Below are 13,144 nucleotides of genomic sequence, written 5' to 3'. Positions count from 1 at the left end.
GCTTTCCAGATTAGACCCTGCAATGGGGTCACATTGTATCTCGGAATTGTGCTTCCACACTTCCTCCGTCGTGACACTGCAGTCTCTACGTGGACAGCAGGGTGCCGTTCACATTTCCAATGGCTTATTTCAAATTTAAACGCTGCAATATAGAGCTAGGATGTTGTATATCCAGAGTAAAAAAGTTGCTGTTTGTTTGGGTTTCTGCGAGACTGCTCCCCTTGTTGTTTACTTTTCGAATGCAACTTGCTTGAACCGAGGCATTTTGCTCCTTTTGAGCAGCTAGTCTGGAAAGTGCCCAGGTGAAGAAGATCCTTAATTCATTTCCTGCCTGCTAATTCTTACCTTCAATTTCTACCTCTAGCTTATTTTGCCCCTGTTCCTTTCCAATAAAGGAATGCAAGCCCTTTTGTGAGCAGAATTATATTTTTGAAACAGTGTGTGCAAATAGAATATTTGAGCAGGGAAACCTACACAAGCCCATGGTTGCAACCTTGCAGATGCAAACACATGTTTCCTGGGATAATGTAAAGTTCCCCTCCCCAGCCTACTTGCAAGTAATAGGAGAATTCATATCAAAACAGCAACAGAGCACGTACTATGAAGCATATAGCAACTTTGGAAAGAGAGATATTCAGATGTTCCCCCACCCAACTGACAGAACAGTCAGTCTCTGAAGCCATTTGCATTTGTCATCACTTTAGTGCCTGAAGGCTATGGGTTGAAGTCTCATATTGCAGAGACATATAACTCTTGTTCATCCAGATGTTTTGAATGAATATAAACCATTTGATTCATGAAGTCTGACATAGTAGTACTATCCTTTGCAGTCTCTCGGTTGCGGAAAGCCGTAAAACTTCCAGTAACCATTCCAGATTACAAATTAAATTGTTTGGGTGGACTCTCCCCTCAATAGTTTGATTGCTCGAATCTAAGTAGGGGCCAGAGAGTATGGAAACATGCTTAGATAGATAGATAGATAAGTAGATAGATTCCTAAATGTGGTGCTTGCAAATTGTGCTTGCAAATGGGTGCTGGATGTGTGGTTTTCAAACCTAATCTCTGAATGGAAAAATAGCACTAAAGAGCTGGTCTCAGTAAGAAGTGGTGAGCTGGATTTAGTTTAGCTTATTGGTGCTGTTCCAGAGTATCTAGCTAGGGCTGTGACATGAATATAGGGTTGGATTGGGGTCTTTGTAATTAAAAACTTTTAATTATAAAAGATAATTATAATGAACTTTAAAGTTCATTATACCAAAACATTGTTTTTAAAAATATGTCCTGCCTCCAGAATTTGGGCTGCTGATGATTCCTGAACGTTTCATTTTTTACTGTCTTCATAATTTCTGAGCTCTTCATTAACTGGTGCTCAGGTCTATCTATAATGTATTGTTTGTAATTATACAGACACATTATTTTCTAGCTGAAAAAGTAAATGAGATGTCTGAAATACAAACCATGAAATAGTGAAATTGATTAATGTTTTCCTTGTGCTTAAAGACAAGTCCCTTGGGCTAATTAATTTACATGGCTTTCCCCTTCTGCCTGGCACAGATGTTATCATGAATTAATATCTCAATTTATCATTAAATATGTTGAATTAGATATATGGAAATACTTACTGCTCTGAAAATCCTATTTAGATGAAAGCTGTATTTTTTTAAAGGTAGACCTGCTATTTTAAGGGCCGCTTCTCTTATTATAAGGACTCTTGCAGGTTATTCCTGTGTCTGAAAATACATACCTGTTTCAGATGAAAGGCTGATATGCAAAAATAGCTTGGAGGTAAATGGTTGTATTCAATCACTCAGAAGCTATGTTTACACTTGGGAATATCTTGTGCAAGTAACCTCATCTCTTTAAACTATCATAGGAGAAACAACCTTGAAGATCTGGTGCCAAGTGCATACGTCAGCATCTGATAGCCTGTCTTTCCCTCTTGTAGGTGTTCTAGCCTTCTTTTTCTTCACACATAGGATACCAGTATTCACACAAGAAGCACCATCACTGAATTACTATTGGGTCCCACTCTTGGTAAGGACATTACTCACAATCAGGTATTATTAGTACTGCTGTTATTATTTCAAGATGAAGTTCCATTACTTCACTGGCAGAAGAAAGTGTTCAATAACACAACTTATATTATTAGGATGCAATTATTATACAAAGTAAATTCTCAGTCAGCTCAGAATTTTGCACAGAAAATATCTGTTTTGGACTACAATTGAGATAACAGTGGACAGAGTCCCTGATGGATATTACTGCCCCTGGACTAAAGTGAAAGCTCCTCTTGAATGCTAAAGCAGTTTCTGCTCATTGCTGCAGCGTAGTGAAGCCTTGGACTGAGCTGCACTGATTAGGGGCTGGGTGCCAGTGCCACTCTTGCACCCATGATTAGTACAAAATAAAGACATCATTCCATTAGTGTCTAACCTATTTTAAAAATGTGGAAAGCGAAGTTAGAAGCTAATTAATTTTCATGGCTGAAATCCAGAGCAACAGATTGCTTGTGAGAGGATGCTCAGCTAGCACAAAACTTGGGCTAGCTAGTTGTGTGAGGACTGGAGCTTGCACTCCAGACTACAGTTGTGCTACCCAGAATGCTTGCAGTTGCACAACTGCAGCACACCTCGTTTGTACAAGAGGGCTATAGTGCAATTCTACACATACGAGGGGTTTGTTCTTTTTATAGAATAACTAAGCGATCTTCTGGCACTGCTGCAAATTTGCTTATTCTTTCAGTCAGTTGTTACTTTGTGTCTCAGCCACTCTTTGTCACAACGCCTAGTTTCAGTTGGTACACCGTTCCAAAGTATGGAAACTAGGTGCTTAGTTCCATATCCTTATTTGCTAGGATATTTTTCAAGGTCTTGCCTGATCATTTATTTGCTGCCTCCACTGACTATTTATCAGAATAAAAATAATTTCACTTAATAGCTTTATTTTTGCCGCAGTATAATTCAGTTGTTGTTGTTTTATTATGATTTGCTTTAAAGATAGGTTTTTGTCGCTTCCTCTCTGCTAACCTTTCAGTAGAGTGGTGTGGCTTAGGTACAAGCGGTTTTATAAAATGGAGCTCTGCACAGGTTTTGAACTACTATAATTTATGTTACTATCCTACTATTTGCTAGTGACATAAATTGATAGTTTTTTGTTAGTTGCATAGAGAAGAACATTTATCCATAATATAATTTCATATATGAAAGCCAATATTTCTATGAAGTAAAAGAAAAACATATCCAGTCCTATATCTAATTAATACTGTTTTCTCTGTTATAATTGACTGACATAGTGCGCAATATTCATGGTTCTGTCAGTGGCCCTGCTACTTCCAGGGCAGCAGCAGTGCTGAGGTCTTCTGTATCCATAAGTACTGTGCATCATGTCAACCATTGACTATTCCCAACCTTTCTTAACTTACATGCTTTATACCATTTTGGCAAACTTGTTTCTTTTCTTCAGGTTGTTTTGGAGTGTTGTGGAGTTTGGGGGTGGGTTTTTGTTTTGTTTTTGGTTTTTTGTCTTTTTGTCCTCAGTCCCTTTTTCTTTTTTCAAAAGACAGTTCTTCTGAACTGCCGAATGTCTAACTGAACTTTCTTTACTTTCCACTGATTTCAGCTGAGAAAGTGCTCATTGGCCAATAACCATCAAGCTCTGATTGATTGTTGATTTATAAACCAACAGCAATTGTGCCTTTCCAATCTCATCTGAAATAGGAAGTCCCCTTGTTGTTGATGATGATGATGAAAAGAAACACAAACAACAACTATTTATCTACCGCTTTTCAACAGAAGTTTCCAAAGCGGTTTACAGAGAGAAATAATAAATAAATAAGATGGATCCCTGCCCCCGAAGGGCTCACAATCTAAAAAGAAACGCAAGATAGACACCAGCAACAGTTACTGGAGATACTGTGCTGGGGGTGGATAGGGCCAGTTACTCTCCTCCTGCTACATAAAGAGAATCACCACATTAACCCCTGCTAACTTGGCAAAGAGTCACCTTTTCACGTGAGGATTCTCTTTATTTAGCAGGGGGAGAGTAACTGGCCCTATCCAACCCCAGCACAGTACCTCCAGTGACTGTTGCTGGTGTCTCTCTTGTGTTCTTTTTAGATTGTGAGCCTTTTGGGGACAGTGAGCCATCTTATTTGTTTGTTATTTCTCTGTGTAAACCTCCCTGAGCCATTTTGGGAAGCGCAGTATAGAAATTAAATAAATAAATTTAAAAGGTGCCTCTTTGCCTAGTTAGTAGGTTTTCCACCTTAACCATTATATTAAAATTAAGGAGATTGCTGTATGTTAAAAAAAATACTTTCAACTCAATCTGTATTAATTTACCAACAATTTATGCCAGGGATTGTACCTTCTGCACACCGCACAGGTGCTCTACCCCTGAGCTATTGCCCCAACCCCGTAATGGATAGCTCCATTATTCCATGCAGATTTTATCTCGGCTGCTAAAAAGCCAGCCCAGCCAGAGAATATTTTTTGGGTTGAGTCTTCAGCAGCATTTTAGAACTACAATTGTGCCTTAAATCTTCTCATCCTTAAAGTAATGAACTCTTTATTTAATGGCCTCGTGTAATGAATACTTAATTTTTTTTCCAGACTGTCATAATTGGTTCTTACCTAGTTGCACATGGGTTCTTCAGCGTCTATGCAATGTGTGTTGACACTCTTTTCCTCTGTTTTTGTAAGTAATCTGCTTTATCTGGTTGACCTTATATGCTTTGGCTGATATGCAGATACAAAAGCACCAGCTCAGTGTTCTAACAGAATTCATGGGGCATGTAATCGGGAACCATGGCTGCTTCTCCCAGTCTGCAGTTCGTTTAACGGTAATCTTCACTGCCAGGAGATCCTGAAGTACATCAGTCTTAGATGTGGCTTCCTTAGTTCAGCTAGTGAAATGTAGCTGGAATAGCTGGACTTTGGGGAGTAACTGTTTCCTAATAATTACTAACAGGTTGCTTCTGAATGCTCTGTCATTCCCTCCTATCCAGTGGTATTTCACTTAGATGAATTTAAATGCTGCACATTCCTGCTAATAATAGCCCTGCTTTTTTAGTAGCCACAACAACAGTGGATTGATTTAAAATACTCTTAGCTTCTACAATGATGTTGCTTGTTAGCAATATAATTGTGGAAGCTAAAAATATTTTAAATTAATCTCAGATGGGGAGTATTTATTAGTCCTTGTTCTCTTGTTAGTTTCTGGTCTTCGTTTAGCTCCAGGACTTTGCCTCAGAATATATTTTCAGGGCCAAGACTCAACCTTGGATCTTGCAATGTCATAAAGTGCCTTTGAGCATGTGTAGAGTAATTTCCATCATCAGTATATCTAACCAGCCCACAGATATCTGGAATTTTCACTGGACATTGAATAAGTATAAACAAACCTTCTAGCCAGTTATCCTTTCATTAGCTTTTATCACAGAGATTCCTATGCATTTCCAGTAGATTTTTCTCTTCCATTTGCTAGCTTGGAACAACATGGGCAAAACTCACCTACAGCCACCCTGCAGCTTTGCAAGCCATGTCTGAAATCCAATTGTCATAGCCATTGTGAGGGCTTGGCATCCACTGGCCCTCAGACTAAACACCTGCTGCCACCAGTTAAGGATTTTTAGCTTTTTTTTTTACTGGTTCCACTCCCAGTCACGGAAGTTTCTAAGGCTGTTCTCACAGACATTGCAGCCCAGTGGGGAGGGCTCTGGGGGAAGGCAAGATCGATCTTACCTTTCCCCAAGATGACCAGGAGCCTTGTGTGAGATGTGTGGCTGGCCCCGCTCACAGATCCATGCTGCTCAGGGCAGTGCAGATTTCTGGAGGCCAGGAAAATGCAGCCCAGCCTTGAGATAGACCTAAGGAGCATGGTGCGTTGAGGGATTTCCCCTCAAGCTCGGGGCTATAGATGTCCGGCTCCTGTGTCTGCTTGGGCTGCCTGCAGCTGGAGCACACACACACACCCTGGGACCTGGGTAAAAGGGCACAAAATTCCTGGGCCACCCGGCAAGGTGACTCCTGGATTGGTCACAATCCTGGCACTTCAGATAAGCAGCCCTATCCCGGTAGGGCTGCCAAAGCCTGGGTAGTGCTGCTCATGTGAACAGCCTCTCTGTCACTCAAAAATAACAAAAACTCACTAGTGTGGTCAGTCAGTTGGGCAAGTAGGCATGGGATGTGGTGGGGGGGGAACAACAGACAGAGACAATGTTAAAGTGTTTTTTTTTTAAAGCTAGGAAAGGTTTACTAGAATAGAAGAACTTTAAAAAAAAAAACACCAGGGAAAAAGATAAGCAAGAGTACAGACAGTTAAACAAACAAGCCTGCTAGCTTTCTAACTTAAGGCTTAGCAACTTCCAGTAGGCGTATAGGTCAGGAGTAGAGGAACCCTTTTACAAAGGCACTTTTTGGGCACAGTCCAGGTATATCTCCTGTATAATCCCCACTGCCATGAATGATGGTGTTGTCCTTGTAAAAATCCTATTCATGACCATGTGGTCTGTGCAGGAAGACGTCTTGATGTGTATCTCCTCCATTTCCCTGAACAGTGCTTAGACAGCAGCACAGTCTGACCTCTTGTGGCAATAACAAAAAACAGACTAAGGAAGAACTAGGAATCCTTATGCTACCATTCATGCAGCATATTGCTGTATTCATAAGACCAAAATATGAACCCTATTCAGAGGCTGTCTAAAAAGGCGGTCTACATGGGTAGAGCATCCAAAGTGGGTCCAGAAGTTTCACCTGGTTTCCCCCAACCTCTCAGTTACAGAAATGCCTGCCATAATAGTTATGGCGTTTGGCTGTTCTGACAAAGGCTGCCATAACTTTGAGCAGTGTGGGTGAGGGCTGAGTGATGCGCAGGGGCAGTTCTTGTGTGCTTTGGACACTTTTACTAGTGTGCAATGTATTTTTGAATAACATCTAAAGAGGGCTATGGTGTGCTAGTAAGGGTCCAATGGCTGCCACTGTGACAGTTGTCAGTTCTCTACAGAACTAGCTTTTTTGTAAGCAAGTCTTCATGTCTTGGGGGCTTTACTATCAAGCACAGTTTTTACTACCAAGCTCAAGCTTAATCTCTCTGGACATGTTGCATGAGCAGACGCGTTAATCATATGCCTCAACCATGTCTGTTATCTACCTTGTGTTGATATGGAAAGATGGAGAGTAGTGTTTTTGTGGCATTCTGCAATGACATAACACTAAAACTCAGTTCTGTTGTAACAAGAGTTCTAATGTTTGTTCTTTTCCTTTCTCTGAACTTTCCTCCTTTGTTTTGATTTGTGTTTGGCTGCATGGCTGCTTGCTACTTTGGTTCCTTTTGACCACTTCATATTCAGGTGAAGACTTGGAAAGGAATGATGGATCTACAGCTAAACCCTACTACATGTCGGCTAGTCTACACCGAATTCTGGGGAAGAAGGAACTGAGTCCTAAGAAGTTAATGGGATAGTGCTTAAAAAAAACCTTGGTGAACGTGGCGTGTCCGTTTTAAGGGGGGGGGGGAAGCTGGAGACATATAATTCTGGCAAAAGGATTTTTAAAGTGTTACTGATGCTTTTGGTTAATGAATTATTTGTTTTTGCTTTATACTATCGGAAAACGAGCAGATGGGCAACATTTAAAATATGTCTTTAACAGCTGTGAAACAAGGCCACATTTATAGTTTTTTAGAGTGCCTATGGAAAAGTGTAAATGTTAAGCTTTTTTTATCTTTAGCTCTTAGTGTTTTAATAACTTTTCTAACTTGAGATTTTGCTGTTTGACATGACAGCCATTTTGATAACTTTTTTAATAGGCATATATTTGTAAAGGATATTCAGGCAATTTTTGAAAGCACTACAATATATCCTAATTAGCCATTAAAAAACAACAACCCCAGATCAAGACTCTAGGTAACCAGCAGGTGGTCCTAAATTTATAATTATGGTGCTATGGCTGTATTTTTACCGTACATGCTGCTTGACAGCTATTTCAACTGTGATTAAAATGTATTAACCATTCCCTATGAAGAAAGGTACATTTATATGTCATTCACCTCCACCACAAATTGTATATGTTAAGCAAAAACACATTAGTATCATGCTGGGGCAGCTCAAAGAAGGTAATAGAAGAATACAGATAATAGCTAAAAAATCTTAGAATAGGGTCATGTTGTTAAACCTTTTAAGAGGAATATTATGTCAGAAATAATGGCTTAGGACTATTCCATTATGCTCGGGGAGCAGGGGAGGATTTCTGTCTGGGCCAAGCGGATGCCTCAGTTTTCCATCTTAACAAACACAAAATCTGCATAATGTTTATGTGCTTTAAGTGAAACATGTCGTTACTGGTACTGCATACTGATGCCATGATTTTGTCCTGAATTATGTATAAGTTTACCTGTAGGTGAAATACTGAAGGAATCAAACTCGACTGAGTACTGTTTGCTTCCTTTTGGAGGAAATTCATCTGTAAGCCTCTAAAAATGCCAGTTTGGTGACCCACCCCTTAAGATGCAAGGTTGAATCTGCATTTCAGGCCCCTCAGCTGATTGTAGTGGAGACTGAGATTGGGTGGGGGGGGGGAATAGAAATGTGAAACATAAATAATCTGCACTGTTATGTGACCATCTGATCTTTTCTATCCAGACAAGAAAGCGCAGAGAGGTATTTGTAATGTGCATGAACATTCTGGCCCATGTAGGTTTTTCATTTATATTACAAACCAATTGTAAGCAAGAACCACTTTCATGTGAGAAACCACCCAATGATTAGATGTTAATCTGCACTTAGTTCACAATGACAAATGCTGTTTTCATTATTTAAAAATTTGGAATTGGAGTGCAAATCCTGTTCCACACAGAGGGCCATTTTGGATGATTCTCCAGCTGACCCCCTATAACCGCATAGGGTGGGGCATGAGCACATGTCTCCTCCCACACCCATTACGCCATCAAGCTGTCACCTAATTGTGCTGGGGGGGAGATTCATCCAAACTGCCCCTCTAAGTATGGTTAAATACTACTGCTATTTGAACCATACCTAGAGGAGTGTTTCAGCTGAATCACCCTTGCATGAATCGGTGGCAACATGCCCAGAGGTGAGAGAGAGAGACATGCACCAACACTCACCCCCAGCATAATTCATGGGGTCTGGTTTCAGCCAAACCAGTCCAGGAGCACTGCATTCCGGCTACACTCCTAAACCAAACTGGCATTAAATTAATGGGATTTATTTCCATATAATTGCAATCTAGAGAACTGTGCTTGCAGCCAAGTATCAGGCTGACAGCTATTTAAACTGTGATTAAAATGTATTAACCATTCCCTATTAAGGAAGGCACATTGCCATTTCTGGAAGACAAAGGACACTGGAATTATAAAACTGAAATTCAAGTCCAGTGTACAGGTTAAACTTCCAGTGATATACAAGGATTCAGTTTGTCCATTTCCTTTCAGTGACATAAACGGAATCTGTCTAAACTGGGGCTTGGGGGTAAGGGAAAAGTCCACCAAGCATTGCTGTTGGGCAGTTTTCAAAATGTGGGGGATTTCTGCACCCTCCTGTTGCAATACTAAGAACATTTGCCTAGCAGTCAGTTACGGTGAAATAAGTGAGACTGGAATGTTAAATCACCACTGTATCCCAAGCTAAGTGAACTACAAATCTGTAATAAATTAAAATGTTTACTGTGCACTCAACTAAATCTTCATATTTCATGGGTGATATACATTCTCAACAGTAGCATTAAATAAGCGTAGGACCCATTAGAAACGGTAGGAATACTAACTTTTCCTTGAAGTAAAGGGGGTTGGGTTCTGTGCTTCCAGGTAAATTCCTGAGTTACCATTTGCTATAAATGATAGTAAATTTCTGCCATCCATTCCATTCTGTGAGAACTGATCTGTGTTGGCCAAAACAGACTGCCTAATCCAGCTCTGTTTGCAGGCAACTATGTCTGATGGTCCTAGAATCAAATGCATATCCCCATTCCCGTCAAAGGCATCCAGTTAAGTGAATTCATTTCAGTTGGGCATCTAGATGTCAATGTTTTGTCTACATACCTAGAAGGTTGCTTATGCACTCAGATCTTTCTTGCTGAATCAAAACAATAGGATATGAGCAACACAGGGTTAGATGCACTTTTAACATAAATGCGTATAACTCTTTGCAGGGTTAACCTAGGCGCAGTCGTACTCCTGTTGAAATCAGTAGGATAATTCCCATTGATCACAATTATTATGGTCTGATCCTAAGATTTCACATGCTAACAAATTAGTATTTAGGAATGGGTGTATCAATCACTGTACCAGCAATATATCCTAAAACATGACATCCTGGCTGCACAGTACAATATGCCAGCACAAATGTTTAGGATCAGTGTCACTGACAAATGTTTTTGAGGACATTTTAGTACCATTTTATTAAATAATTAAGCAATTGGGGGAAAACTGTGAAAATGCAAAGCAATAGCACTGAAATTGGGCAGTCATTCATTCATCTGAAATATACATGTTAAATTATTGCAAAGAACAAACTTGTTGGTAGAAAGCAAAAATCCTGAATATCTTTATCAGAAATGAATGAGTGTTAATGTGCAAACTAGGTAATAATTTATTTTTGAAAGACAAATACTTTTGAACTTGATAGATGTGTTTCTTAATCCTTGGGCCAAATCCTGCTGTTTATTATAATGTTGGTTTTATGCATAATGTGCTTTAACATAAAACTAAAGCTTGGTAAAATGCACTTCCTTGCTTAGAGAAGTTGAATATTGGACAGTTCATTTTATGGTAAGCTAAATTTTAAATAGGCTTTGATCCTGCACTCATTCAAGTCAGTGGCACAACAAATGCCCAGTTAGTTGAACTGGTGTAGTATCTGGGCCATATAATGACAAAGGGCTGATTATATTATTGCATCTGTGTTTACAGTATAAATGCCAAAACATCCAGTATTGAAAATATACTGAAGTTTAAATTGCTGTTTTGCAGAAAAGGGCCAGCAGGTGGCAGTATTGCTTTCATATTGCATTGGTTTGATCATTTGCTTTCTGCCATTCTTCTTCCTAGTGGAAGATTTAGAAAGTCATGATGGCTCTGCTGAAAGACCTTATTACATGAGTAAATCTCTACTGAAGATTCTGAACAAGCAGAACATGCAAACCAAGAGACAGTAGAAAATGCCCACTGTCCTAACCACACAATCATGTTTGGTTTAATGCATTGTTTCTTCGATACAGTGTTGATTGTCAGGTTTTATTTGCGCGTGTTTTATACCAAAGCTATTGTACATGTGAAGCCATCAAAGTCTGTAATGACATTGTCCTTAAAATTCCAACAAAAAATGGGAGCATTTTTATACTGAGATTTTTTTTTCCATTTTGCCTTTAATTGTTGTGGCTTGGATGTTTTGAACGAGTATTACAATGTTGTCTTTTTGTTTGAAAGAACAGATGTAGTATGCTTTACTGTTTCAAATTTTGCTCTAGGACAGTAAAAAGTTTTCAGAAAATATAATGTTGGGGGTTGTTTTAGAAAGAAAGTCAGTAAATCCTATTTGATATAAATGGTCATAGAATACATAAATGTCTCTTGATTGCATTTAAAACGTCTTGCCAGTCTCCTCGCCTGTACAGCTGTGTGCTCTATGACAAAGTGCCTTACTGGCTATTGATATTAACTAGCTTATGTTTTGAAGTTTACAAGCACCATTTGAACTGCAAAGCTACCATTGCCTGACAGGACAAAAAGCAGTCTCTTGAAATGCATGAATACAAAATCATTTATTTGCCCCTGTGCAAAATATTTTCAGTATCTACATTTTCCTATGATCACATGCTCCAAAAAAAAGAAGAAGAAGAAGAAGAAAGCAAGCAATAGAGAATTATTTCATTTAGGAAACTGTGAAAAGATGGTTGGGTTTATTATGGTTAGCTTTATCAGTATGTAATTTATGGTGCATCAGACTCTTTTTAACCAAGTTCTGGCTTGCAGAACTCTCATTGTAAAGGGCAATAAACTATTCACATGGATTGGGTGTGTAGCGCAATCGTGTACACATTTACTTGGAAGTAAGTCCCACTGTGTTCAGTGTTCTTGCTTCTAAGCAAATGTACTTATGATTGCTGACTTAGGCTACAAATGTTGACATTCTTCCCCCAAATTAATTTCCAATGATATCTTGTTGAAACCAATGGCTGACCTTCTCCACAGCCCTCTGTTGAAGGGAGACATTGAACCCTGAAGACTCCTTTTGCAGCAGACCAGTCATGAAGGGGTGATTGTCATTCCTATCCCTCTCTCCAAAATCCCTTCCCACTTTTATAAATATGAATACAACAAATATTTATACACCACTTTTCACCAAATCCCCCAAAGTGTTTTACAAATAAAGTGGCTCCCTGTCCCCAAAGGGCTCACAAACAGAAGCATAAGCATTGGCCCATTTGATCTCCCCCTGCTCAATAAGAGCCAGTGTGGTGTAGTGGTTAGAATGCTGGACTAGGACCAGGGAGACCCGAGTTCAAATCCCCATTCAGCCATGATACTAGCTGGGTGACTCTGGGCCAGTCACTTCTCTCTCAGCCTAAGCTACTTCACAGGGTTGTTGTGAGGAGAAACTGAAATATGTAATACACCACTCTGGGCTTCTTGGAGGAAGAGCGGGATATAAAATGTACATAAATAAATAACAACTAGCCGACCGCGCACAGAGCATCTTTGGACTCTTGCGGGCCACACAACCCTGAGGAATATACTTATACAAGTGGAAAGAGCTTTTGAAGGGAGGAAAGAAATGTGGAAACCTCTCTGCCCACCCCCCGTTCAGTCCACTGCTCAAGAAGCCTTCAGTACAGGGATGCTAAAGGCACCTTGCAGACCTCCTTCATCCCCAGGGGCTGTGAAGAACAATAGCCACTGGCAATACACCACAATTTTTTTTAACTTTGCCCTAATAATCCAATCCAAACACATTTACTTGCATATAAGCTCCACTGAAACCAGTGTGACTTACTATCCAATAAGTGTGCCTAAAATCAGGGAATTAAGATGGAATTTTGGCTTTGTTGAAGTTGGTGACATAGTTAGCATAACTCCCTGGGAGCAGCATTGTATATTAGGAGTGTGCACGGAACCGCCAAACTGCGGTCCG

General features: G+C 39.8%; 1 protein-coding gene across 6 annotated transcripts in view; it reads left to right on the top strand.

The window, feature by feature from the left end:
- Positions 1 to 11,577, top strand: part of SLC44A5 (solute carrier family 44 member 5) — a 296,509-nt gene extending 284,932 nt beyond the window's left edge. For 3 of the 6 annotated variants that reach the window (XM_053243949.1, XM_053243953.1, XM_053243950.1), the window contains 3 exons: positions 1,874 to 2,034; positions 4,611 to 4,695; positions 7,349 to 11,577. In XM_053243949.1, the coding sequence (XP_053099924.1) occupies positions 1,874 to 2,034; positions 4,611 to 4,695; positions 7,349 to 7,461 (359 nt within the window). In that variant the 3' untranslated portion in view covers positions 7,462 to 11,577. The remainder of the gene's footprint in view (positions 1 to 1,873; positions 2,035 to 4,610; positions 4,696 to 7,348) is intronic. The other 3 variants (XM_053243951.1, XM_053243952.1, XM_053243954.1) reach the window with 2 other exon arrangements.
- Positions 11,578 to 13,144: the final 1,567 nt, after the last annotated feature.

This window comes from Hemicordylus capensis, chromosome 4 (assembly GCF_027244095.1).
Source record: "Hemicordylus capensis ecotype Gifberg chromosome 4, rHemCap1.1.pri, whole genome shotgun sequence".
NCBI lineage: Eukaryota > Metazoa > Chordata > Lepidosauria > Squamata > Cordylidae > Hemicordylus > Hemicordylus capensis.
The sequence above is the reverse complement of the archived record's forward strand: the minus strand, read 5'-3'. Positions and strand labels throughout refer to the sequence as shown.